This window comes from Protomyces lactucae-debilis (assembly GCF_002105105.1).
Source record: "Protomyces lactucae-debilis strain 12-1054 chromosome Unknown BCR37scaffold_4, whole genome shotgun sequence".
NCBI classification, from domain to species: Eukaryota; Fungi; Ascomycota; class Taphrinomycetes; order Taphrinales; family Protomycetaceae; genus Protomyces; species Protomyces lactucae-debilis.
Genome location: NW_024467996.1, coordinates 94,702 through 116,002, shown reverse-complemented (window position 1 = coordinate 116,002; position 21,301 = coordinate 94,702). Strand labels below are relative to the sequence as shown.

General features: G+C 51.1%; 9 protein-coding genes across 9 annotated transcripts; 5 read left to right on the top strand and 4 right to left on the bottom strand.

The window, feature by feature from the left end:
• The first annotated feature begins 9 nt into the window (after positions 1-9).
• Positions 10-1,182, top strand: BCR37DRAFT_239327 (uncharacterized protein). Its single transcript, XM_040866538.1, has one exon. It carries the CDS (start codon positions 380-382, stop codon positions 1,112-1,114), a length of 735 nt encoding a protein of 244 aa, XP_040726954.1. The 5' UTR covers positions 10-379; the 3' UTR covers positions 1,115-1,182.
• Positions 1,183-5,158: 3,976 nt separating this feature from the next.
• Positions 5,159-7,405, top strand: BCR37DRAFT_344700 (SNF2 family N-terminal domain-containing protein; the record flags this gene model as incomplete). The annotated part of the gene is made up of 2 exons (XM_040867580.1): positions 5,159-6,736; positions 6,836-7,405. The coding sequence occupies 2 exons, from the start codon at positions 5,159-5,161 to the stop codon at positions 7,403-7,405; spliced, it is 2,148 nt and encodes a 715-aa protein (XP_040726953.1).
• Positions 7,075-9,785, bottom strand: BCR37DRAFT_239538 (WD40-repeat-containing domain protein). Its single transcript, XM_040866541.1, has 3 exons — positions 9,308-9,785; positions 9,183-9,264; positions 7,075-9,127 (listed from the first exon to the last, which is right to left on the bottom strand). The coding sequence occupies exons 1-3, from the start codon at positions 9,444-9,446 to the stop codon at positions 7,549-7,551; spliced, it is 1,800 nt and encodes a 599-aa protein (XP_040726952.1). The 5' UTR covers positions 9,447-9,785; the 3' UTR covers positions 7,075-7,548.
• A 168-nt stretch (positions 9,786-9,953) lies between these two features.
• BCR37DRAFT_377139 (mitochondrial carnitine/acylcarnitine carrier protein) lies at positions 9,954-11,254 on the bottom strand. Its single transcript, XM_040868742.1, has 3 exons — positions 10,915-11,254; positions 10,797-10,862; positions 9,954-10,755 (listed from the first exon to the last, which is right to left on the bottom strand). Exons 1-3 carry the CDS (start codon positions 11,158-11,160, stop codon positions 10,126-10,128), a joined length of 942 nt encoding a protein of 313 aa, XP_040726951.1. The 5' UTR covers positions 11,161-11,254; the 3' UTR covers positions 9,954-10,125.
• BCR37DRAFT_377138 (P-loop containing nucleoside triphosphate hydrolase protein) lies at positions 10,914-14,485 on the bottom strand. Its single transcript, XM_040868741.1, has 3 exons — positions 14,124-14,485; positions 13,934-14,077; positions 10,914-13,890 (listed from the first exon to the last, which is right to left on the bottom strand). Exons 1-3 carry the CDS (start codon positions 14,295-14,297, stop codon positions 11,395-11,397), a joined length of 2,814 nt encoding a protein of 937 aa, XP_040726950.1. The 5' UTR covers positions 14,298-14,485; the 3' UTR covers positions 10,914-11,394.
• A 142-nt stretch (positions 14,486-14,627) lies between these two features.
• BCR37DRAFT_391247 (rab-GTPase-TBC domain-containing protein) lies at positions 14,628-16,761 on the top strand (the record flags this gene model as incomplete). Its single annotated transcript, XM_040870979.1, has 2 exons — positions 14,628-14,735; positions 14,785-16,761. The coding sequence occupies 2 exons, from the start codon at positions 14,628-14,630 to the stop codon at positions 16,759-16,761; spliced, it is 2,085 nt and encodes a 694-aa protein (XP_040726949.1).
• Positions 16,759-17,888, bottom strand: BCR37DRAFT_377137 (uncharacterized protein). The gene has a single exon (XM_040868740.1). The coding sequence runs from the start codon at positions 17,869-17,871 to the stop codon at positions 16,825-16,827; it is 1,047 nt and encodes a 348-aa protein (XP_040726948.1). The 5' UTR covers positions 17,872-17,888; the 3' UTR covers positions 16,759-16,824.
• An 86-nt stretch (positions 17,889-17,974) lies between these two features.
• BCR37DRAFT_377135 (GPI mannosyltransferase) lies at positions 17,975-19,974 on the top strand. The gene has a single exon (XM_040868739.1). The coding sequence runs from the start codon at positions 18,027-18,029 to the stop codon at positions 19,578-19,580; it is 1,554 nt and encodes a 517-aa protein (XP_040726947.1). The 5' UTR covers positions 17,975-18,026; the 3' UTR covers positions 19,581-19,974.
• A 340-nt stretch (positions 19,975-20,314) lies between these two features.
• BCR37DRAFT_377134 (vacuolar protein sorting protein 55) lies at positions 20,315-21,094 on the top strand. Its single transcript, XM_040868738.1, has 2 exons — positions 20,315-20,577; positions 20,626-21,094. Exons 1-2 carry the CDS (start codon positions 20,485-20,487, stop codon positions 20,950-20,952), a joined length of 420 nt encoding a protein of 139 aa, XP_040726946.1. The 5' UTR covers positions 20,315-20,484; the 3' UTR covers positions 20,953-21,094.
• Positions 21,095-21,301: the final 207 nt, after the last annotated feature.

Sequence of the window (21,301 nt, the reverse complement as noted above, 5' to 3'; positions counted from 1 at the left end):
TTCTTCAATCCAATACCACAACCACCACACTCCGAGCGGTCTGCTCACTTGCTCATGTTTCTCAGGCTGCTGCGTCTTTGTCATGCTTCTATTTCTAGCTTCTCCAGGCCGCTTTGAAACAACGCGCCAGACCCACTGCGCGATGGCGTGCTCAAACAGACCTCATGCTCTCCTGAATTAGAACTGCCTATCCCTGCTGCGAGTCCTGCGCGAATGGTGATATCACTTCCGCGGCGACCAATTCTAGCGATCGCCATTCTCGGGTCGTATCTCATTGAGCCCCTGACAAGTACCTTTTCTCCTTCGGGGATCGGTCCTCAATCGGAGAGTCGCAATTGAGGATGCTGCCTGGTAGCAATGAGCAGGCGAGCGCGACGATATGGGTCTAGACAGAGAAAAGCATCGGTTCTTGATATGCTGTCATTTGATTCCGAGGTCGTGCGTCTCCCTGAATTTGGGCAAACAAACAGGCTTGACGCTGTCAATGCTAGGCCATCACCATGCTATCACACTTCAAACGGATTCGAAAAGTGCCGCCCGCCATGCTGAAACAAGCGTCCGAACGATCGTCATCAATGTAACATGCTACCAGACCGAAGAAGATAAAAGAGCGTCTTCCTCGCCTGTCTTGGGGAAGACTCATCCTTTCTTCTCAAGGTTGGATCGACCTCCCCCTCCCCTCCCTCTTTCGCAAATTTACAACTGGTGCCAGCGTACCATGTGCGCAGCACACGCCCAGCCTTTGTTGCGCGCAAAGCACCAGCGTAGGCAGACTGCCATTCGACCCCTTCACCTCAGCAAGCGTTACAAGTTCGAAGTGACCTCAACATATTCGCCCTCCGGTTGCGTTTCGCAGCCTATCTCAGAGCAACAGTCTTCGTCACTTCAACAATTGTCAAGGCTGGGCTTGCGTCGACTCCAAACGCAAGAGTTAAATGGTATCGAGGAGTTGCTGAAGGGCGAGGGAAGTCCAATGAGCAGTACGGGCAGCATTCAAAGCACGCTTGACTTGTTTGACTTTATCAGAGAGCCTAGACTCGATCAACGACTGCGACCGAGTGTCTTTCAAGTCTTGTGTGGCGACGAGGAGGCTCATAGCCCGGTGACACTTTGAACATCAAAGTAAACACGGACGACGAGCTTGAATTTAGGCAAGAAGGGTGATATGACGTCTTTGAGAGGTATCCATAGCATCAGTGATGAGGACAGCACAAAGACATGCATGACAAGGAAGACTGTTGCTACAATGGTTAATTGCTCCATTTGAGCTGCCCACCGAAAACAAGCTCAATCGACTCGCCACTCTCACGGGCCTCTTCAATCGGCGTAAAGATCTCTTCCCCATCATCATTGCCCCTGGAGACTGGCCGAGATGTTGCACACTCTGTCTCCTCCACAATTGGTGCACTCACCGGTTCTGTTGCCGAATAATGTGTACTTTCAATACGTGCAGTCTTATTTGATTTGGTCGGTGATGTATTGGAACTCGTCAAAGGCCAAGCTTTTGTGGGGCTAGGTGTCTGCCTCTCAGGGCGAGGCAGTCCGTCATAAACCAAGTCGTCCTCGGGTCGTGGCAAATTCGCAGCACGTGGTCGCCCATCATGTCCTCGTCGCAGTCCAAAGTAATCACTCACAGGCGTCTCTGACTCATCTCGAAAGGCATCACTTGAAAACGGCAAGTCAGTGCGACTCGTTTCTTGCGACTGTGCAGACATATCCATCTGACGACGCGATAAATCTGCCTCGCTCAGGGACAACTCTTCCCCACGCTCCGCTTGTTGCATACGCCAAATGTTACGTGCTGGATCAGAATGATGTTGCTGCTGCCGTTGGTCGTTAAATCTCGACAAGGAACGCGTCTGAGCTTGGTCAAGTACATAGGAACGGACACGAGCAATGGGAGATGGCATCAATGGAGGCGCAGGCAAATCTTTGTTCCTTTGAGGCTTCTCATAGGCTTGACTCGAGCGTCTGATCAATTTTTGAATGTCTGTGCTGGAAGGGAGTCTTGCGAGACTTTCAGGATGACCTCGCGAAGCCTGTATTTGCTTTTCAAGTCGCTGGAGCGGACTCATGCCGAGTTCATCATAGTTGCGAGTGGCTCGGTATGATTTCGAGTCCGTCATGATTGAGAGAGCAGGTCTGGAGACACCCTCGAAAGAAGCTCTTCTACTAGAAGCATCAAAAGACTGCTGCACCTGAGGTGGAGGAATCCGCGGTGACGGTCTAATGATGAGTGGCGTCGCCACCTTTGACAAGCTTGCTTGCTTTGTGGATGGTAAGGCCTTTGGTGATTTCCCGAGTAGCTGTTGACTGTAAGAAGGGTTGACCAAAGCCGTCATTGATTTTGACGGTGAAACAGCGCTTCGAATTTCGATGGGCGAGGCTTGAACACATTGCTCCCACAAGTGGCTGCGCCGCTTGTTGATGGGCGTTTGCATGGATCCAGATTCGATTTCCGAGGCCGTCCAGCTTTGCATCTGTGTCAAGTCTGGCGTAACTTGAACCACCTGCGTCGTTGACAAGCGTCTCCTAACCGCAGCAACATGATACCTGGGAGACAAACGAAATCGAATCATGGAGAACTCTGCCAAGAGCGTTTCAAAATCCGCGGTGGAAAGTGCATGTTCCGTGCACAACGCATGGACTGTTTGTTCTGCATCCCTAAGTAGACCGAGAGCAGCTTCCTTTTGTTGTTGACTCTCCAAAACGAGCGCTTGGCGTAGTAATTGTAGAGCATCCTTCTTGACACTACATGCCAAGATGGTGACATCCACTTCAGTCTGAGCTGCGCGTTTGATTGTCAGTCCTAGCTCCTCGTGAGTCAAACGAATGCCATCCGAAAGGCACGGATGATTGTATGAGACTTGACATGAAGCCAAGCGCGTCGGCAGCATCTGTATCATGAGCTCCAACTCCGCGAGTCGTAGTGCACTATCTTGTCTTGCCAAAGTCGGTCTCTGCGGAGATGACGAGAACGCACGGTCGACTGGTGGAATGCGTACCTCGATCATGATCTGGCGAAGCTCATACGGTGAGAGTCTATCGATTGTCATCAACAGTCTGTCAGATGACTGTTCGTGTACAACAACATCTTTATCAGTAAGTGAAATGATGGTAGCACCTTCATGTAGTTGCAGGTCGACCTTGATGTTTGTTAGGGGCATCAAAAGACTGCCGGCACGAACGTCCCCAAAGACTCGTTGAATATCGTCCATCTGCAACGCGTCCAGGTATAAGCCCTCTTCGCAGGAAGAACCCCAAGTGCGCATCGCTGTAGCGTTATGACACAAGCCCACGCCAAGGCAAAGAAACACAGTTTGGGAGCCACGAAAGCAGCGCGCCATGTGTTTCGATTGAAGCTTGTCTGGCATACTGCTTCCGTCCGAGACAAAAACAACACACGACTTTGATCAGTCTGACATTGCCAAGGGGCGACTCACCTTGTCCGTGTCTGTATCAGCAAATAGCCGTGTGGCGTGCTGGACAGTCTTGACCAAGTCAAGCTCGTAGAACGCTTCATCGAATGTCAAGCTACCAAGAAGCTCCTCCAATTCCTTCTGCGTTGAGCTACCCACCACTGATGGACCCTTGATGAGCCGTTTGCTCGAGCTCTTTGTTGTCGTGAGCAACATCCAGGTGTCACCGGGTATCAAAAAGGACATGACGGAAGCGCACACTGCCTTCGGCTCCGAGTATCTCTTGTTGGCAAGCATGAGAGGCTGCAGATCCAAGAGGATAGCAACCTTGAGCGGATTGCGTGCAAGTACCGGTTCGGCTTCAGGGAAGTAAGGCTGTAGTTGCAGCATGATATGAGTATCGCCGGCACCTGGTCCCAAGGTCCGACAGCTGCTTCTGATATCAACGTCTAGATCAAGTAGTTTGGGAAATGAGGGAAGCACTCGTGGTGCAAGCGTCGATGTATCATCCGTGTCTATCGTCTTGATGCGCAAAGCGGACTTGCGTTGCTCCTTACGACTCGTCCGCTTCACGGGCGAAAATGGTTCAAAACATACAGGACATTGTGAGAGCTTCTGGTGAGACGCGATCAGAAGTATCTGCAGCATACCTTGCATGCACATGCCTTGTGAAAGACGTGTCCACATCCACCATCTGAAAAGGCGCTCTTAAGTCCGATGAGAGGATTGTCGCAGATGCTGCAGCTGCTTGGACTGATGGGGCTGCCGGGCGTGTATACCAGGTCGCTATTGAGATAAGCTGACAGAGGATCATCTGGTTTTGAGGGTGGCACGGTCTCGCGCGTGCGGAAGAGACCATTTCGGACGAGCTTCATCATGATTCCTGAAGTACAACGAGCTGAGAAAGAGCTGAGAGAGGTAACTGAGCTGTAGGAAGAAGATCAAGGGAAAACAAAGAATGTATGCAAGCGAATGTGTCGTTGTTGTGTATGCTTTCGATTTTCCAATACTCTCGCCACCACTCGAACGACGTTTCGCGCAAGCTCCCTCATCGCTGCTTGATGTTCATATAGATGCCTCCCAAACGCAAGGCCCAAGCTGTCATTGACCTGACTTCTCCTCCAAGCTATGATCCGCGGCTTCTGCTCAATCCGCGCGGCATGCTCAAAAAGCAAGAGTCATCTAAGGAAAGTGACATCACCGAGACGACGGCTATAGAAAAGCTTTTTGGTGTCAAGGAGCGTAAAGCGACTGCACCTAAACGGCAGAAGAAAGAGCCTGGTCAAGCTGTCGAGTCTCAATCGGGTGAAACTGGTATCGTTGGCAAAGAGCTACAAGAAGCGTCCAAACATGCACGAGCACAAGAGGCAGAGCGATCTGCTCACATGGCCACGAGTCAAAGCAAAGTCATTGCAATCAGTGATGGCGAGGAAGAAGAAGACACCGAGATTGTTCCATCACAACCGATCAACAAGGTTTGCTTTGGCATGCTGAAGTCATCCTGCAATGCATTTAGGATACCACCCGCCTCTACTTTGCTACCTAAGCAGTGGCCCCGCATAGACTGCACCATATCAAAGGCAAACGGCAACGTGATACACTGTCTTCACAAGGGTGAAAAGTTCGGTATGATTGGGCCGGAGACTGCTGCACCACTGGCGAGACTCATGGCACTCGATCTTGTCACTTGTGAAGCACGCATCCCGTCGCGACCTCGATATGGTAAAGAAGGCGACAACATGAATGGTGTCTCGGCTGTGTTACCTTTTGAGATCATCCTTTATGGCGACGGAAGCAAAACGGAACGGGTTGGTGTGATTCTCAGTCAAAAGAATTGCTTCCTGGTCACGCCTGTGGCTTATGACCACAGTTTTGTCTATGTCAATCCACATCAGACGGCCAAGCGTTCATTCAAGCCCGCCAATGGAGCCTTACAATACGGCACTTCACTCTTCAAAACTGCAGAAGAAATCAAAGAGGAGATTCAGGGACTCTTTTACAGGATTCAAAACTCTGAAAACCTCGTCTTAACAGCTTGCCCGGCGGGAGTCAAGACGCCCTTACTCAAGCATCAAGCGCAAGCTTTAACATTCTGCATCGACCATGAGAAGGAGGCAAGTCGTGACTCAAGTCTTGAACACTCTCTCTGGCGGCCCGGACTAAAGGATGGCAAAACCTACTGGAAGAATGCCATTACACCACAGGTGCTCTACCGGCAGCCAAAGGAATGTCGTGGAGGTCTCTTGGCAGACGAAATGGGACTTGGTAAGACACTGTCTATGCTCTCTCTCATTGCACACAGCAAGGAAGACGCCAAAGTTTTTGCCCGTGCGCGATTGGCAAATGAATCAGTAACGCGGACCCAGGCGACGCTCATTGTCTGCCCGCTCTCGGTGCTGAGCAATTGGACTGAACAGGTAAAGCTGCACATGTCTAGCACACCAAAGATTGTCGTGCACCATCAAAAGACACGTACGTTTGACCCAAAAGAAATGCAAGCAGCAGATATCGTCTTGACCACCTACGCTCTCCTGGCGCAAGAGTTCAAGGCCGCCGAGGAAGGCAATCGCGAAACCATTCTACCACAAATGGAGTGGTACCGCGTTATTCTAGACGAGGCGCACATCATCAAAGACATCAGCACACAACAGAGTCAAGCAGCTGCGGCTCTATCAGCACTGAATCGATGGGCCGTCACTGCAACCCCTGTTCAGAATGGTTTGAATGATTTAAGTGCTCTCTTCAATTTTCTGAAGCTCGAGCCTTTTGATCAGCGCGCAGTCTGGTCACAATACATCTCACAGCCAATGAAGCAAGGCGACCAAGTTGCCGTGACGCGATTGCAAACACTCCTCAAGATGCGCTGCTTGAGGCGTACAAAGGACTACTCTTCAGATGGCAAGCCGAGTGAGGCACTCATGCAAATGGCGCCCAAGACGGAAGAGACGCGCCTGCTGAAACTGGATGATGAGGAACAAGAAATCTACAATACCCATCTTGCGTACTATCAGCGAAAAACGCGTGGCCTTGGCAAAGCGCAAACAACCATCAATGTATTGCATTGCATCAATCGCCTTCGCCAGATTTGCCTGCATACTGGCATCCTTGCCACACTCGATGCAAAGGAAGCTGAGACTTCTGCAGGTAAGAATGAGAGCGCATCGGATGACCGGACTTGCGATTTTTGTGGCGAAGAGTTGGTAACAGCTGCGCAAAAAGACGGGCAATCCGCATACTGCAATACAGGCCGCTGTAATCATCATTTCTGCAGCGAAGATGGACAAGCACTACTAGACGAGGAAGCCGCTGACTGTCCAGTAGCAGAATGTGGCAAGCCTTTACAGTTAAAGCCGCTGAGTATCGACTCGGCAGACAAGGTCGCCAACAGCACAAAGTCCACGAAACGGTCCCTGGAGCGGAAGAAGGACCTTGCGATCCCGTACAGCACAAAGCTCAAGGCGCTCCTTACAGATCTCGGTGCTATGCTCGATGATGCTGAAGGAGAAGACGTCTCCAAAGCCATTGTCTTTTCACAATTTACATCCTTCCTAGATTTATGTGGCGAAGCATTGTCAGGATTAGGAATCCCCTTTGCACGTCTCGATGGCAGTTTGTCTCGCGACGAACGCACTGCTCAACTTGCACGACTCGAGCGTGATGCTTCAGCAGATGGTGTTCGCGTTATGCTTGTTTCAACACGCGCTGGTGGTGTTGGTTTGAATCTCGTTGCTGCGAATCGAGTCTTTTTCATGGAACCTTGTTGGAATCCAAGTATCTATGCACAAGCCGTTGATCGTTGTCATCGTATTGGACAACGCAAACAGGTGGCTGTTGTGAGTTATGTGGTGGAAGGAAGTATTGAGCAGACCATGATTAAGTTGCAATCACAGAAACGACAGTTGGCTGATTTATCACTTGCCAAGAATTTATCACAAGAGAGTGTCTTGGCAAAGTCACTGTTATCACTCAAGACGCTCATCAAGTAAGTGGAGATGGATGGATGGATGGATGGGTTGTCTGTTACAGATGAAATAGGAGAGCGAGAATGAAACAACACATAAAAGACAGACTGCCCCGTACAGACAATCAATGGAAGAGGCGGGCCCCAATGATCTTGCAAAAAAAATCTTTACTGCAACGTCTCATATGACCAGATCCGTGCTTTGCAATCTCCCGAACCTGTAGCAAACAAGTGTCCCTGTGGCGACGCACTCACTGAGATGACGGAATTCTTGTGTCCCTGTAGGAGCAATTGCACTTGAGCACTGCGTGGATCCCAAAAGTGAACACTTCGATCTTTACTGCCAGAGATGAGCCATTGGCCATCTGGTGAGGGTGCAACAGATAAGACAAAGTCCTTGTGTCCTGCAAAGTCCATACGACACACACCGCCCTTTGGCGTAGAAGAAGCCGGGATACCGCGTGGTGCAGAGAGTTCCCAGAGTTTGACAGTCTTGTCGAGGGATCCGGAGTAGAGGTCTTTACCGTTTGGTGAAAAGGCGACTGAATAGACGGAATCCTTGTGTCCCTCGAGACGCTCAACGAGGTAGCCCGTCTTGGCATCCCACACACGAACCACTTTATCGAGTGATCCGGCAGCAATATAATTACCATCTGGCGAGATGGCAACGGTGGTGACACCATCTTCAATGGACAACGTCAGGACTTGCTGACCACCTTCGAGGTCCCAAACACGCGCTGTCCGATCACCGGATCCACTTGCAACGAATCTGCCATTCTTTGAAAAGTCAAGGGAGTAGATGTCTTGTTCGTGACCGGTAAACACATGCCGCACTTTCTTGGTGGCGATATCCCAAACGCGAATCACTTTATCCTCAGCACCTGTTGCAAGTTGCGTACCGTCGGGGGAGAAGGCAACGGAGCGGATATACAAGTCGCCATCCGTTGAGGCATCGGTATCCTCCAACACCGTCACCTTCTGACCAGTCTTGACATCAAAAATGTTGGCTGCTCGATTACAGCCTGTAGCAAGGAACTTTCCATCTGCAGAGAAACGCGCACAACACACAACTGAATTGTGATCGAGGGTATGCACCAAATTGACATCCAGCGTTCGAGCGACATTTGGATTAAACACAGCAAACCAATCACTTCCTTCCTTCTTCATCTCACGAGGAACAGAATCAATGTCGAGTTCTGTGAAGGACTGACGAGCAGGTTCAGGCGCAGGCGTCGTTGTTGCAGGAACAGGCGCTTGCTGTTGTGCAATGGCCGTTTCGCCAGCTGGTGTAGCAACGAGTGGAGCTTGCTGCTGTGGGTGAGCAGGTTGTGGCTGCTGTTGCTGGGGTGGTGGTGGTGGTCCACCATAACCAAACTGCTGCTGTTGTTGAATCGATGGTGGAGCACCTTGTCGCGAAGGCTCCGGGTAACCGCCCAACTTGTGCTTTTGGTCCATACTACCACCCCCATTCGCATGCATGCCACCATTCGCATATCCGGCTTGTTGCTGCTGAGCAGGTGGTGCACCGGCCCGGCCTCCTTGTTGTTCAGCCGTATGAGCAGGTAAGGCTTGTCCACCTTTGCCAGCAATAATACCGCCAAAGATATTGGATGCAGCACCCAATTTAGGGCGTGGCGCAGAATCATTTGCCGGGAAGCTGAAACTACCTTGACCGGCTGTTGGGTGCGTGGCTGCTCCGGGCTTTGCATCGAGTTCTCGCCTAAGACGCGTGATTTCTTCTTCATACCTGTTGGGATGGTTAGTCATTTGTGGGAAGCATAAAAAAGAGGAGGAGGACGTACACTTGCTTCATCTTTTCATGCGCCATCTGTAGCTCGTAGACGTTTTGACGCATACTCTGCATTTCCTGAATCTGCGATGCAACTGGATGTATTAGCGACAAGCTATTGTTTCCTGGTCCACTTACTTTTATGCTCATAGTCGTCCTTGTAGTTCTTGTAGGCGCTGGCCTCTTGAGTGACATTTTCAAATTCTGCCTTGACGGCATCTAGGAGTTCCGCTAGACGGCCGCCCATATTGGGATTACGCGCATGATACGCATTCATCTTGCTCGGGACGTGTGTCGCTATGCGTGTCTTCCGTAGCAATCAAAGAGAAGCCTGGCCTTGTGTGTGCCTGTGCTTGTGCTTGTGTTTTTTGGGTCCTTGAAGGAAGGGAGAAGGGAGGTTCAATCGCTTGCTCACTTTTGAAAACCTGGCAGGGAGGTTGCGCTGCCTTGTTTCTTGCTTGTTTGTCGTACGCACCAAGGGGGAGCAAATACGGATCACTGTCCTCCTTTGGCGGAAAAAGAGGATGACGCTGCTGTCCTGTGTCGTACGCAGGGGGGCCCGTGGTTGTGTGTGTTGTTATTTGATGAGTGCGCTGACAGCCTGACACGTTGTCTGTTGGGTGCTCAGTCAGATGCGGGCCGGGAAGAGGAAGAGCGATGGAGGGCCGCTTTTGTTGCCGCTGTGGACTGGATAAGTGCCGTGTATCTCAGTCACGGAGCAGGCGGGCTTGTGTGGTGCAGGAGTTGGAGTTGCTACTCAATTCGACAGGGCTCTCTTCAGCTGCCTCTCTGGCTGAACTCTCTCTCTGGCACTGACTCGCTCTGCTTCTCTTCTCCTCTTCCGCTTTTTCTTCTTTCGATCAACATGCGCCACACCCAGCAGCCGAGACAGGTGGCGCAGATAAAAATATAGCAGTCACAGCTACCATGTCTATAATGCTATGCTCAACAAACACCTAGATGCCCAGTGTCTTCGTCATGAACTGGTTTGCCACTTCCACCCCCAAGAATGTCGCCGCATTCGCAGGGAAGGATCGCAGCAACGCAGGTCCAATACCAGGGAAGAAGGCCTTGATGCCACCGCGCGAGTGGATCGTCCGAATCACCTGGCCAACGGTCGAGCCTTCCGTTGCTTGCAAGGTCGATTTAATGGTGTCGACGGGGAAGACAAGCGTCCACATAGCAACACCGGCCATACCACCAGCCACCACTACCGCTGGCACACTCAGCTCACCAGGTGAACCATCTTCCTTCCTCGGTGTGAGTTTCCGCTTAATCACCTCATACGATGCAAAGTACGCAGCAGAACCAGGACCATCGCGTGCAAACGTAGCCAGAGAACCACGGTACACAGATTTGATGCCACCCGTTTTGTAGAGCTGCTTCATGACATCCAAAGAACCATTGTACTTCTTACTGTCGCCTTGCACTTGCAATAGCACCTTGACACGCTCAAACGGAGCAGTGACAAGGGTACAGGGGATGGCAGAAAAGAGACCAGCAAGTGCAATCTGTGTTGTGGACAAACCAGTCTTGGCATCCACTGTAGAGAAGCGAGAGACGAGTCCCTTGCCCATATCGTAACCCTGTCTATTAGCTTGATCCAAGCACTGTCGATTGGACATACAAGGAAAGAAATGGCAAACATGGGTGTCACACCAATCAATGGCGCACTGACACCTGCGTAGAGACCCTGAAATAGTCAGTCAATTGTATGCAAACACAAGAACAGCAAGTGTGCATACCGTTGGTCCAGCTTTAGCAAGCGTCTTTCGCACAACATCCATCGTTCCCGAGTACACTCCCTTCTCTGCCGTTTGCATCCTGACTTTAATCAAATCAAACGGATGTCCCACCAATACACAGCAGATACCACCAAATCCACCAGACACAAAGGACTTGATGCCCGACAAGCTCGATTTGACATCTGGAACAGCTTCTTTGGCCTGAATAACGGCATCCTCAACCGCTTCTCTCGCACTGTCTGCCATCTGATTAGAAGACAAGCGAATCTAGAGAGTCCCTTGGAGCACTTGATGTGTGGAGGTTAGAAGTCAGAACTGAAGCTGCGTCTCGGCGATTTCCTCAAATTTGGCGGCGCGGAGAATCAAGTCCGACACAAGCGCGCACTCACCAAAGTCCGAGGTCTACACAATGACAACAACGAACACAAGGCTTGATGCTAGGACTCGCTGGTCTATACGTGTATGCAACGCTGGGATGGATTAAACACCCGATCTAAACCAACTTCCTCTCTTTGTCTCCATAGTCTGCTGCTGCGGCCCACCCGGTGAATCAGGCAACCCACCACCCCTCAACGGCTTTGCAATTTTGGTCCCTGAAAATAAACCAAGCATACCAGCCGTCATCCCCTGACTCGCAATTCCTTGAGCTGCCGGTGCTTTCGTCCGCGCAGACTCCAGTCTCTCACGAACAGCCTGGAGTTGTTGCTCAAACTTGCCGTGTTGCTGCTGCAACTTATCCTGCGCTTCCTGTAGTAATCCCTCAAGCGACGCGATGCGCTCATTTCGAGCAATCAGTTTCCGCTCAGCAATCGCCACTTCCTTCTTAAGTGACGCGTTTTGCTCCACCAATTGTCGCTGAACGGCCGTTAATTGCTCCAGATTCCGCTCAAGAAACGCCATCTTCTTTTGCTGCGTTCGTGCATGCGTACTGCGTAAGACGGCATTATACTGTTCTCGTGTATCATCCAAGGCAATCTCCAACTCCACCACACGCTCACAACGTGTTTGCAAATCACGCATCAGTGACTTCTTCATTGCATCAAAATCAGCAAGTTGCTGAGCCACTGTTTTGCCACCATTCGAGCCTTCATACGGTACTGGCACGTCTGCTGACCGTTGCTGCTTAGCGTGCGCCAGTGCTTCTTGACTTTGAGCGAGTAATGCAGCTTGTGACGCGGCTTGCTCGTGTAGTCTAGCAATCTCATTCGTATCGGCTTCGCGTTTCGCTTCCACCACCTCTTGGTATTGTTGTTTCAAGGCACCCATATCCACACCTTGTTCAGCAAGCGTCTTTTCAAGTAACGCAGCATACGCCTGTTCAGTCCGTTCAAGGCGTGCTTCAAGTTCTGCTTTACGACGGGTGAGAGAATCCACCAGGTCCAATTTATCTTGTAAGCCACGATCCGTGTCTCGTACCGCTCGCTGTGTTTCTTGCAAAGTCGCGCGGAGCTGCGCAAGTCCCTCGCCGTCAAGCTGATCGACACCCGTACAGGTGTCCAGTAGATCTTGCAATGACGAAGCCGGGTCACGCTCAATGGAGAAGCCAGCCATCATGGTTCGCATCTTTTCCGCTTTGCGTTTCTCCTTCTCCTCTTGTGAAAGCCAGTCGTTGCTTGTGGTTGTACTGCCAACTGCTGCTTCGAGACGCGCTTGCATGAGTGCCTTTTTGACTTCCTCCAGCTCATGCGTCAAGTCGCTATTCGCCTCCTTCAATGAATCAAGCGTGATGGCCGCCTCGCGATGTTCAAACGCTGCCTTCTCCATCGCCATTTGCGCATCTCGATATTGCCCAGAGAGGAGAGCATGCTGACGTGCCGTCTCTTGATCATGAACTTGCAAGCTCGCTAATTCCTGCTGCAGCCGTGCTAGTAACCCTTCATTTCGTGCTAGCGCAGACTCCTTTGCCGCAAGGGCATCTTGTAGCTCATTCTCACGTTTGAGAAACTCATCACGTTCGTCCTTTTCAAGGGGCGCTGAGCCTGGCAACGGTGTTGATGCGCGTGGCGTCTCGCTGCCTGTGTCTCTGAGTACATCGACACGAGACCCTGATTGCGAGGGCAAGACACTGCTGCCATTTTCCCTGAATGTGACCCAATGCTCCTGCTTGACTTGCACGCCACCACGCCACTGACCCAATTCACCTTCAAGCGCGCTTGCATATTCTTGAAAGGTAAGACACTCTTGCCGTGCGCGCTTCAAATGCGCTTTCAATTCAGCCGGAGACAACTCGGCATTGACTTTCGCTTTGTTCTTGATACTCTTTGCTCGCATACCAAAACGCAAGGTGCTGAGTGTCTCAGAGTCATTGTAGGCAGAGGGCGAACAATTAATGATGAGCGTGGTTCTTGAATTGCCACCGAGGGATTCTTGCAAGATGCGCGTCAATTTGGAGTCGCGATAGGGCACATGTGTGCTTTTTCCATCCGTCAGTGCATTAATCACCATACCGAGCGTTGAGAGCGACTTGTTGATCTTCTTTGCCTCTTCGAGTGTTTGACCTGATGCGCCTGTCTTGCCAACTTTCTCTGAGCCTGCGAGATCAACAAGGAAAAGTTGTCCCGACTTGGCAGAACCCGTCTCGACATTCTTCTGGGTCACCGTCACAACAAAGATGGAGTGTGACCGTGAACTCTCGGCATTCATGTTGGTGGAGGATGTGGCTCTAGATTGTCCACCTTGTTCAAGGACTTGATACACTTCTTCCGTTGAACTCGTGTAGACCTCAAGCAAACCTTTCACATACACCCCTCTTGTCTTTTCCTCGTGTATCGGTAGATTATCATTCGCAGGCTGTAGCAAGTCGCGAATCTTTTCCATGTAGATCTCCATGTAGGAGACTTTCACCGTATACTCCATATTCCCGGGCGCTATAGCAATACTGGAGAAGACTTGCTCCACGATCCGTGGGATGACACCACGTAAATCTCGGTTCTCTAGGCTTGCGCCCATCATGGTGAAGGATTTACCGGCGCCCGTCTGCCTTGTTAGCTGATTGTCCATGTCACTAGACAAGACACACCTGTCCATAAGCGAAGACTGTCCCGTTGTAGCCGTTGAGGACATCTTCGACTGTGGATTTGATGGAATAGTCAAACACCTCGTGCTGGCGCGACTCCATCCCAAAGACCCTATCGAATGTAAATGAATCCTTGAGATCATTAGACTAAACATGTGTCAGCCTCATCCATCTACGCATGCAGCGCGCGCACCTCTAGTTTGACCGTATCGGTATCTTCAAAGGAGACGATGGGTTGGGTGAACCCATTGGCTGTTTCGACCTTATTGACGGGTCTGAAGCGACACACGACTTTGATGTTATTCGTGCCCTGCGCTGTCTCCTGTGCGCTGCCGTTGAGCGTTGTCCGTGAAGTGGTGGCAGACATGGTCGCGCTATGATCTGATTGACTGACACGCTGGCGCAGGGTACACGCGTCGTTTGTGTCTGTATCAGTGGCAGTATTCCAGCGGACTCTCTATCTCTTCCCCAGTGCTGCTAGCCCTTCTCTCCTTCTCTCCTTCTTGACTGCTGGTGCTCTTGTCTGCTTGTCTCTTTGTCAACAAAACACTCACACGTGAAGGGGCGACTGAACTCATCAATTCTGTCACCACCCACGAAGTAGAGAGGTGCCAAGAACAAGGCCCAGCAAGGACAAAGGCAGCGCAGCACAAAGCAGGCAAGCAGGAAGGCGCATTGATACAAGGCGATCGCGACTATGCAGACACCCGACGACATTGAAGAGCGCGACGGCGACAACGACACATCCGTCTTGTCTTACAGCACCAACCGTGTCACGCTCGTCTGGGTCAAATCAGCCGTCTATGTATGTCTACTCGAGGCTATGGCAAGATAGAGTGCTGACGCATAAACAGGCGCACCCTACACCCCGTGCAAAGGACAATATTTGTGGCTACTTGTCCTTGAGCAGACGACCCTCTCCAACAACCAGGGATGCGTCTGCCTCGGACCTGCTTCTCTCTTGGACACCCGCTGATGATTTACACGATGAATTGGATGAATACCAAAAGATGGAACTCGATTCAAGCTGTAATATTCGAGTGCGCACGCCGAACATTCACGGCAATGCGTATGCATTCAGTGTGACCATACAAGAGATTGCCACCATCCAAGTTCGTCCGCCTCGCACAGGCTGGTCGCATGGCTCTATACAAGTGACTCTTGTCTCCAATACACCCCTCACAGGCCTCTTCTTCCACGACAATGAATGCGTCTCTACGTTGCAAGAGCAAAAACAACGCGCCACGACATTCGACCCTTTCGGCGAGTCGGGTCATATGTTCTGGGGATTTGACAGTCTCTTGACAATCTTGCAGGCTCTCACGAGTATCAAGAAGAGTGACACCAGTGCAAGTACCTATGTCCTGAATCCCTCCTTACCACCGATGCCAGCCGCGAGGCGCGACAAGGGACCGACTTTGCAATGGAAGATCCTCGAACGCTTTAGTCGCATCACCCGACTCGGCCGTTCTACAGCTGATCAAATACTAGAGAGCGAAGCAGGCAAAGACTTACTCGCGCGGCTACCACCCCAATTCAGGCAAATGGTAGCCAGTCCACAAGCGCAAAATCTCGCAAGAGAGTATGATAGTGCGCGTCTCTATCTAGCGCGTTGGGCAGCGAGTATCAGTGATGCGAGTCAATTCAGCCCACCTTCTGCTGCGAGTGAGTTGTTTCAGGAGGAGACGAGTCTTGGTATGTTTGAGGTGTTGAGCTTATCGGACGTGAGTCGCAGGGAGCCGGTCACTGAAGAAGAATGGCGGGCTTTGTTCAACGAGCGCGGTGAGTTTATTCGCAGTGAGCATGAGATCAAGGAACTCCTGTTTCATGGCGCATGCGTTGAGAGTATCATGGGGGAGGTATGGTCGTTCTTGCTTGGCGTGTTTCCATGGGATTCGGACACAGAAATACGACGCGCGCTCGCAGCTTCAAAGCGAGATGAGTACTACAAGCTCAAGCGGCAGTGGTTTGATCAGCTCGATAACCCAACGCCAGAGTTTGTGGAAGAACGCCATCGCATTGAGAAGGATATTCACCGAACGGATCGGCAACACCCGTTATTCGAGAACGAGGACATGCCTTCGCCGGATCCAACCGCAGAATGGGGCACGAATGCACACATGGAGCAACTCAAAGATATCCTGTTGACTTACAACGAGTACAATAAGGATCTTGGATATGTACAAGGTATGGCCGACTTGCTATCACCAGTCTATGTCGTTAGCGAAGATGATGGTCTGTCCTTTTGGGCCTTTGTCGGCCTGATGGATCGCATGCAACGCAACTTTCTGCGAGACCAATCCGGCATGCGCTTACAACTCACTCAACTCACGGAGATCACGCATTTCATGCTCCCGAGACTCTATGCACACCTGGAGAAGTGTGAGTCCCTCAATTTCTTCTTCTTCTTTCGCATGCTCTTGATCCTCTTCAAGCGCGAGTTTGAGTTTGATACCATCCTGAAGATCTGGACTTGTCTCTTGACCAATTATTATTCACCCGATTTCCAGATCTTTTGCGCATTGGCCATCTTGGACTTGCATGCAGAAGTCATGATGACCCATTTACACGCATTTGATGAGATTCTCAAGTATGTCAATGACCTAAGCGGGCGGATGAAGGCCGATGAGATTTTAGCGCGTGCGGAAAAATTGTATTTGGCCTTCCAAGCGAAAGCTCGTGAGCTTGAGAAGCGTCAGAAGACGGAGATGGAGAAGGTCAAGAAGCAGCAAGCTAAGAAGGGCGCGAAGCGGGATGATGCTGCCGTTGAGGAAGTCATGAAGAAGTATGAACTCTCTGACAACCTGGCAAAGCTTTTAGGTAAGCAGTAAAGGGATCAAGTGATTGATTTGGACTGGTATGTGCTCTTTATGTATTTATGTTGATGAACAAGTTTATGAAAGCCAAGATGACACGCGTGATGTGATTGAACCGAGAAGGCCTTCGTTCTGGACAGGCGTTTCCTCCATGGGCACCTCGCCTTGATCCGACTCGACAGATTCCTCCACCGTCAAACAGGCACCAACCTGCAAAGTTCCGATGACAGCATTCTTTTCTGCAGACACTGCAGAGGGCCGCGGTACGGCAAGCATACCGAATGCAGGCTTGTATCTCTTGCTCGGCACAATTCGGCGGTAGCTCATGGCCGTATCCCACGGCTCATGCTTGTTCTTGACGCCAGACTCCGGATCGACGTTTGGCACCAGACAACGCAGGCAAATTTCTGTCAGATCCAGCGTCAAAGCTCTCCCTTCCTTTGTTGAGAAGCTGATACACTTCCAAGAATCCTCAGACCAAGCTTCGAGCGCGTCGCCATCAATCACGATATTCGGTCTGAAACGCCGAATCGTCACCGGAGAGCGCTCTTCAGCCGTCTTGGCATCGGCTAGCCTTTGGTTGAGGTCTTCCAGTGACTTGAGAGAGGCAACAAGCACGGGCAAGAAATCAGCAAAACCAACACTCGTCTCTCGGCCAAGGGCAGTAGATGAGGAAGGTCCTGGTAATTCTCGATCACTCGCACCAGGCGCTTTGCAGGCAAGCCGCACAGGTTGACCAAGAAATTCGCTTAGCTTTTCTGTGACCGATGCGTCATAAATCCAAGCTTCTGGTGAGTCTTTCCAAATCGTCATAGTCTGAAGTGTTGTCGATGAATCAAGATGTTCTCGAGTCGGACGCGTTGGCACGCGCACAGCGAGAACCAGCGTACCTTTTTCATCAGGAATTTCTACAAGTAGCTCACTCTCGTCTTCAGATAAACGCGGTCGAATGAGTGTCATCTTGGCAATCTCACGAATGGTGAGAAACTTGTTGTCCGAGTTGACTAGACACCAGCGTCGGTCCAGGTCAAGCCCTTCGGGCCGAACTTGGGCACTGTGAAGCTCAATGCCGTAGCATGACTTGATAGGGTAGATGAAGAGCTTTGCAATGTGCAGCGAAGACATTTGAGGGATGGACAGATGGCAGATATTCCAATTTGCCCCGTTGCCGTTGTGCCCATCTCGAGCAGAACACACGTGCTGCCTGTTTACTCCTACAGCTCCGGCTCTAGCAGTTGACAGAGTACGCCAAGCTGATGCCCGCGTAGTCTGCTACTGTGATGGGCTTCAGCTGGCTATTCGGCTATCTGCTGCTCTACAGGCTGTTCAATGCCCTCTTTATACGCACATTCTTCCAGCCAGATGAATACTACCAGTCCATCGAGCCCGCTCATGTCCTTGTCTACAAGTACGGCTTCTTGCCCTGGGAGTATCGCAAAGAGATTCGCTCCATTGCACACCCGCTCCTCTTTGCGATCCCTTTCAAGTTAATGCAGCTCCTGGGCTTGGACTCGTCAGCCAATCTCTTGATGGTCCCTAAATTGCTTGGTGCACTTCAAGCTGCAGTGACAGACTTTTACACTGTCCGTTTCGTCCACAAGACCTGGAGTCGCTCTGCTGGCTGGTGGGCTCTCCTTGTTACTGTTTTGTCTCCTTGGAACTTTTACGTGCTGCCACGGACCTTTTCGAGTTCGCTTGAGACGAGTCTGACTGCCTATGCACTCTACAAGTGGCCCTTCACAGGCTTCCCACGTACCCTCGGCACTGAAGCACTTTGGAGCAAGTATGTAGACACTGTACTCAAGGGTTTGGGTGCTATCGGCGCAGCAGTGCTGATTCGTCCAACAACAGCGTTACTCTGGCTTGTGCCTGGATTACGCCAGCTCCGACTATATGGAACCACATTTGCTTTCGAGGCATTCTACGTTGCCTATGTAACTCTCCAGTTCGGAGTGATCATCGACTCTTTCTACTACGGCAGACTAGCCTTTCCCTTGCTCAACTTTCTCAAGTTCAACTTGGGCGGCCATGCAGACTTTTACGGTGTCAATCAAGTACACTACTATCTCTCACAAGGCTTGCCACTCCTGATGTGTGCTTGGCTTCCCTTTGCTATTCATGGCGCGATCAAATCACGCAAGTCACAAGGCCAGTTGCTTGCAATTTGTGCAACAACATTGGCAGCTTATACGATGCTGAGACACAAGGAGGCACGCTTCATTGCGCCACTTGTTGTGATTCTCAATGGCTTTGCGGCGTATTCTTTGAGTCTGCTCAGTCGAACCAGCAAATCGCCTGCCCTAAAACATGACAAAACGGCTTCCACAAAGAAACATCGGCGTGGCTCGCCTGCATGGTTCAAGGTTGTGCTGGCTCTCGCCGCCGTGGTGAATATCAGTCTCGGATACTATGCCACGCGTGTGCACCAACGAGGTGTCATGGATTTGATTGAGCATGTCAGGAGACACCCTGAAGTGGATGAGCTGCTCCTGTTGATGCCCTGTCACTCGACGCCGTGGCAATCACATATTCATCGACAGGGCAACTTCAGATTCCTGACTTGCGAACCTCCCCTTGGCGATATCTCGGCAGCGGGCTATAGAGATGAAGCAGACCAATTCTATGACGACCCGATGGCATTCCTAGCAAAGGAGAAGGAGTGGTCTGGTTGGGTTGCCACGTTCGAAGCAAGCCAGCAAGTCGTCGAGCAGTTCTGGACGCAACGCGGCGTTTCATTTGAGATTGAGCAACGATGGTTCAATACGCATGGACACGATGATGCTCGGCGACGTGGCGATGTGCTGCTGTACCGTATAGCTTCTGCTAGTCTCTAACAACTCTTCTGATGATTTCGCTGCCCCTGATCGGGCCGTGCACGGTGTGGTGGGATTTAGCTAAAAAAAAAGCTACGTCGTATTCAGCTCAACTACTGTCCTCCATTATAAGAAGGAAGCAAAACAGAGAACCTTCCGCACAAGGTGCCTCCAGCTCTCCACGCAGAACAACGCTTTAGTGCCGTAAGGCAAATTGGCTGGTCATAAGAGACACAGCATATCTCGTCACTCCCAGTGCTAGTCTCAATAGTGATGCTGTTCCCCAGCGTATTTGTAGTAAGGATTGCCGTAGCAAACCTACCACAAGACCAGACAGGCTGGCCAGCGCAATGCTTTTTCGAAAAAACCCCGAAAAAAGCTTCGAAGCAAGCCGTTTCGACTAGTATGGTGAGATCCACTCATAGTGAGAGCGAGAAGGGGACACTCCCAAAGTGGGCATGCTAGACTACGCGGTCGAGAAACAGCGTATCGGGACCGGCACAAGAAGAACGAGGGCTCCAATCGGGGACCAGGCAGAACCCCGACCGATTTGATAATCAATGCCGCAAGGGCCGGCAATGATGCAGTAGGTGGTCGTTATATGCCATAAAGTAAACTGGAGGGAGCTGTACGCTTTGACCGCATGCGGCAAAGGTACAATAAGCTCAGATGAGACCTCCGGGGCCCCAGGTTGCCTTTGGTGTTGACCTAGTTGCTGCCATTTGTTGTGGAGGAGCAGACCATTTCCAAGTTCAGGCAATTCGAGCTGACGACACCGTAGCTTCAGTGAACCGAAACTTGATCTTGTGCATTGCGCGAAAGACCATATCAGCTGTCGCACCAATCATACGCTAGCTGACTGACCGCGCCTGAAGGCCATCCGTCATTGCTCTGGCTCTTTGTATCTGCGCGTCGCTAGCGAATTATGTCTTCAATGGAGGGAACACCGATGCTGCGACTCATCATTGTCCTGTCATTTGTCTTGGCCTGCGGCTTCCTACTCGTCATCCTCTCATGCGTACGTCTCAGATTCGCCAACTCCTTTTGACAGACTGCTAACGGACAGGCGCTCTGGGATAACTGGTACCCACTATTCGTTGTCGCGACATACCTCTGCGCGCCGCTCCCCAACGCCATCGCAGCGAAAGTAGCAGAATCAGATGCATTTGGTGGAGGCGGCGGCTATGGCGACGAAGGCAGCAGTGCCGCAGTCGACTTTGGCAAGTTCCTGACCGGTATTTTGCTTGTCACCGGCATGGCACTGCCCGTGATGCTTTACCATACAGGCGAAATCAATCAAGCTGCTATGATCATGTCTATTTGCGGAGGAGGCTTGATTTATGGCAGTATCATTGCCTACACGTCTTTCTTCAGTCCAAGGGAGGATTTTTAGAGTAGGGGCCTTTGTCGTTGGCGTCGCTTTCATTGACCTTTGGTTCATTTGATCAGGATTTGGCGACGTTGACCTGGCCCGTGTCTTGCTTAGCAGTTCATCTGCTGTAGGTATCATATAGACAATCTGACGTGACTTTGGATATCCGCCGTCTTCTCCTGTGACCATCTCGACCACAACTCACCACTTGAAGCTTAGTTCTGAAACACTGACAATGCTGAAGCTAGCTTAGCTGCTAGCCTAACGACGCTTTGCCATTCGCTCGCCTTGACTGTGCTTAAATGGACATGGAAGCTAAATACAGTCAAGAGCTTCTCATCCAATATGCTTCATTGCGCTTCCCAGGGCA